General features: G+C 50.2%; 1 protein-coding gene across 3 annotated transcripts in view; it reads right to left on the bottom strand.

The window, feature by feature from the left end:
- Positions 1 to 5,154, bottom strand: part of WLS (wntless Wnt ligand secretion mediator) — a 137,522-nt gene that overhangs the window by 20,511 nt on the left and 111,857 nt on the right. Inside the window, exon 12 of one of the 3 annotated variants that reach the window (XM_003784229.2) lies at positions 2,024 to 2,862. The exons of the other annotated variants lie outside the window; for them this stretch is intronic. Coding sequence (XP_003784277.1) covers positions 2,753 to 2,862 — 110 coding nt within the window. The 3' untranslated portion in view covers positions 2,024 to 2,752. Of the gene's footprint in view, positions 1 to 2,023; positions 2,863 to 5,154 lie in introns of those variants that run through there. 3 annotated transcript variants of the gene reach the window in all.

Here is a 5,154-nt window from a genome sequence, read left to right as displayed (position 1 = left end):
TATTTGTAAAAAAAAAAAAAAAAAAAAAGCCCTTCTATTTCCTGTCTTTCTAGAAGTTCCTAGGAAGAAACTCTTGGATGGGGGGTGAACCATAAGATGTGTGTATTTTTTGTTGTAAAAGATGACACCGGAGTCTTTATTCATAGATTCCTCAGGGTTACAGTCAGCCTTTGAGAGCCCGATCCAGTTTGAGAGTTGGTTAGACGAGTTTCTAGGACTGCCTAGATGAGGATGAGACCTAAGACCAGGGTGAGGTTCTCTGACCTGCCGACATTTCTCTTTATCTTCTCAAAAGTACCGGCCAGACCCCAGGAGTGTAACTTCCAAGGCCTCCACCAGCTCTGAGATCCAGGCATCAGAATTGTCAGAGTGCTTTATCTCAGTTCTGAGAAATGATTAAAATGACCCGGGGTAATCATGAGTGATAACTCCAGGAACCACTTATGTCATGCTTTGGGGACTTTTCTTAATTTTTAAAAAATAGACAATTGGACAATTCTATATTTGCTTAATATTCTTTAAGCAACATGAAAGATTTTTATGATGATGTATAAAACTGGTATGCATGGCCAATAATGTTATTTCCTCTAGACCAATGGTCCTTAATAAAAGCTTTCTCTCACCTCCCGAGGCGTCTCCACTTCCCTTCCCACAGACTGCGGTGGGCTGTGCCCCACCTGCACCCTGGAGGCGGGGGCTTCTTCAGCAGAGCTCCGTCACTCCTTCCAGCTGGTGGAGGAGACAGAACACCCAGGAGGACCCACTGCAACCTTGGCAGCTGGACCTTGGCTTTCTCCCTCACCTTCCGCCTACTGTCCCCCTGCTGCCTCAGGTGGGAGTGTCTCTCTGGCTCCAGTGGTGATTCTGGTCCTATCACTTCCCGGCCTGGAACCCAAAGCCATGTGCTGTAGCTCCTGCCGTGGCACTGACCCCCTTCTCGTTGGAGGTCATCATCTGCCCTCCCCACCCCATGCCTGCCAGGCTGGTGACCACCCTCATCTGAACGTTCTCCAAGCTGAGCAGCTTCTGGGACCTTTGTCTCACTGACCCATTTGTCCTTCGGCCGGGTCAAGTCCTACTTCTTCCTCCACTCCCTTTCTCCACTCCAGGAGGCAGACTGTGCCCCTCCTCTGAGGGCAGGAGCCCCCATAGTGCTTCACCTTCACTTCGTCCCGGCAGTGGGATGGTGGGCGGACGTGGGGTGCCCAGGACCACACACCAGCCAAGGTGACGTAAAGGCCTTGGAGAGAGCAGCAGAAGCCCGTATTCACTCCAGCCACTGCTTACCACAGTTTAGCCAAAATCAGGGAAGAGAGCGGCTGGGGTGCTGAGTGGTAGGTTAAAGGGGCTGTGTCCCAAACCTCCAGGCATCAGCATTTGAAAAAAAAACTCATGAAATTGATGCCGGGAAAAACATGCCTACATGGCTTACAGTTTACAAAGTGTTGTGCCACATACACAGGCTGAATTTTTACTGGGAGCCCAGGACACAGTCAAAGTTTACGATGCCAGTTTGTGGGTGAGGGAACAGTTGGGTCAGATGGCCTGAACAAGGTCACACGATCCGTACACGGCAGACCTTCGACAGGAAGCTGCCCATCTTCTCTGCTACACCATGTCGCCGCTCCAATGACAGCATCAAAATACAAGGAAAACAGGCTGTTTGGGGAAATCTGAAGGTGGGGGAGGGGCTGCTTCTAAAGCATATGATGTTCTGTGCAAATCATCGCCGTCTTGGAGGGGGTCAACCACTCATAACAAAAACATTCTCCCTTTCCTGGAATAGATACTGTCCCCCAACAGTTTGACTTGATAGCAAAATACTTAAATTTTTCATAAAGTTACTTCCCCACCCTCCCCCAGCTCTAGACTTAACCTGAAGAGAGTGGCGTGCGGTGTGCAGGGTGAGCAGACAGGAATGTGTGGAGTGTGCGCGACGCAGGGTTATTTAAACAATTGGGTCTACACGCAGGGAGGCTGTTCGAAGCATCTTATCAAAATAAAACACGTTTTAAGCAAGAGGTTAAAAAAGCTTTTCAGACCCAAAGGTCATTTAATATGATAAATCCTACCTGGGTTGTTTAGCAAACATTTTTTAAAACCCACATCCAACAGCTGGGTTAGTACTGAACACACAGATTTGGTTTCAAAGCTGAAATACCCCTGGTGGGAAAGACCTTCTCATGAAATTCAGTTATTTCATATTATGCCACAAAAGTAGAGACACATTATCTACTGACAACTTAAATACAAACTCAGTAGGCCAGCTGGTGACATAAATAACGAAAAAAAAAAAAGTGGTCATGGGTTAGGAGTGAGAAACGTGACACCAGCCTACCTTGGACCGGGGCTGCCGAGGAGGTTAACATCTACCCTAGAATCTAAAACAGGAAAAAAGTCAAATATTCCACTCCCCATCCGTGCAAACCATCCCCCAAGGAGTATGCCCCCAACACATGAGGTTTACTAACCACCTGCTACAGATGTTACTATGTTGCTAATTAACATGGATCACAGGAAACGTGTCATACTAGAGTTTCTGTTATCATACACAAGCATTAGTGGCTGCAGGAATCTTCCTCCAAAGCTACCATCAGAAGGCAAACTGAAAACCGTCCATGCCGCTGGTCCAAGGAGCCACAGCTCAGAGACGGAGGCTTCCATCTGTGCACCGGACTCTCCCCGGCACCTCCCCACCCTAGTTAGAGGGCTGGGGAGCGGCGAGCCTGTCCCTGCTGGGCGCTGCGGACTCCTACTCCTGGGCCTCTTTGCGGGTCAACTTGTAGATCTCTGTGGGCCCGTCCACGTGGGTGATAGTGGTGGTGAGCTGGAGTTCCTCCCCACTGTGGACACCCAGGTCGCCTGAAACAGGGTTTTCGGTGTTAGATGTGTTTAAGGAGGAAGGAGAAGCAAGTTGCGGTTCACCTCATCACACCCACCCTGCTGCCAGCCCCCCTCATCCTGAGTGCACAGTGAGCCAGGGCACCGACGTCCCAGACAAGCCCTCACACCCTGCCTTTTCACTGGGGATTTTGCAGAATTTTTAAAATATCATTTCTGGCTCCCAGAGAACATTCATTAATGATACATGAGTTAGCTCACTGCTGTTATTATTTGTAGCAATTATTAACATTAATGAGAGCATTCTTTGTGCCAGCTGCTCTTCTGACTGTGTTGTATGCTGTCTCATTTAATCCTCACAGGAGCCCTCCGAGCTGGGGGCCGTGAGGGACCAGCTTTACAGATGAGGAAGCTGGGAGGGAAGTAAGGTAACTGCCCCAGGTGCAGCAGTGGGCACAGGGCAGAGGCTCACGGCCTGGCCCTGCTGGCACACCTGGGGCAGCCACCTGCACATGTGCTGTGAGTAACTCACAACATGGCCATGTCATGTGAGAAGGTGAACTGGGCTTGCCTTTATCAGCAGAGACAGCAAGGAACGGCATCTAACACGTCCAGCAACCACCAGGGGCTTTCTCCTCCAGGAAAAAAGTACCAGAAATAAGCTCTGAATTTTCTTTCCACCCCTCAGGATTCTGTGACACCAGTGTTTGGACTTTTCAGTGTGGAGAGGGGTGTCCTGCTAACGTGCTATGCTGTGGCCTTCTCTCAGTTGGCAGGGAAAAAATACATTTCTCTGAGTTAAACCTGTAACATCTGCTCCCTGTCCTGAGATGATTAAGTGTATGTACGGTTAGCAAAGGGAAGGTGGGGATCCCCAGAGCCAACCACACTCAGCCTACCTGTGTGTGGGCACAGCTATACACACAGGTCTGTGTGTGTGGGCGCCCGTGTACATTTGTGTGGGGGATGTGTATGCATCGTTTGTGCACGAGCGTTTGTGTGTGGACAGCGAGTGCGTGTGCACATCTTGTACGTGAGGACAGCGAGTACGTGTGCACATCTGTACGTGTGGACAGCGAGTACATGTGCACGTCTGTACGTGTGGACAGCGAGTGCGTGTGCACGTCTGTACGTGTGGACAGCTAGTGCGTGTGCACGAGCGTTTGTGTGTGGACAGCGAGTGCGTGTGCACATCTGTACGTGTGGACAGCAAATCTGGGGAAAAACAAGTGAAACTTCTGCCTGGGATTTTCGTATTGTATTCACATAGTAGGATCTCATATTTTCTGGGACTGAAATTTTGCCTGGTTCAAAGCATAGGATTAAGTAAATCAATGCTGTTTTCGATTGAGATCCCTACTATAACTTAGAAGCAGCCTTGGCCCTACCCTTAGGAGTCATGTCTTGACACTAGTTTAGGAATTTCTGGGCACTGATGGGCCCAACGGCCTTAGCGCCCTAGGGCCACCAGCACATTGACTCTGGGCTTGTGCCCTTTCCATGTGCCCCTGGCACTGGCTTTTCCTTACAGACCCATTTGTCAGCAGCTATACAGCCAAGTCAGCCTACTCCTGAATACAGACTGCAGCTCTCTATCCAAGAGTCCCCAGTCTCAGAAGGTTCGTCCTTGGCTGCTGCAGAGAACTACGGTAGCATTTGGGTGGGCAAGGGTCAGGTCACAGGACTGTGGGCAAAGAAAGTCCTAATGGAGCACGGGCCAAACTCATTGACTTTGAGATAGAGCGCGGGTGCAGGAAGGCTGTGGAGAGGCTCGACCCCTGCCGCCCTGGGCAGAGGTGAACCGTGTGCGCAGCCAGCATGTTCCTCAGGCCGACACTGACCCACATTCTAACCACTTCTCATCTGCTCCTCAGTCGACCACATCCAGGACATGCCTCACGTTTCTTGGCCAGTGCTACTCTGGATTCTGATAATCAGGGTGACCTTGCCCATCCCAGTGGTGTCCTTGGCACCTTCAGCTGTTCACCTAAGGATTCCCTTTCTCTGGAGAATTCTGGAAAATACACACTAAAGGGTAACACTGCTCAGGTTTTGAACCAAAGATGGAAAATCTTCAAACCTGGACTGTGACCACAACTAGCAGATCCTAGAGAAGGTGTGTGATCCTGCAGTTGCTCGGAGGTGTGTTATCTGCAGTCACTCGGAGGAGGTGTGTGATCCTGCAGTCACTCGGAGAAGGTGTGTGATCCTGCAGTCAGTGTGTGATCCTGCAGTCACTCGGAGAAGGTGTGTGATCCTGCAGTCACTCGGAGGAGGTGTGTGATCCTGCAGTCACTCAGAAGGTGTGTGATC

Source organism: Otolemur garnettii, unplaced genomic scaffold, assembly GCF_000181295.1.
Source record: "Otolemur garnettii isolate 467f Iridium unplaced genomic scaffold, OtoGar3 scaffold00010, whole genome shotgun sequence".
Classification (NCBI taxonomy): domain Eukaryota; kingdom Metazoa; phylum Chordata; class Mammalia; order Primates; family Galagidae; genus Otolemur; species Otolemur garnettii.
This window is presented reverse-complemented; position numbering and strand designations above follow the sequence as displayed.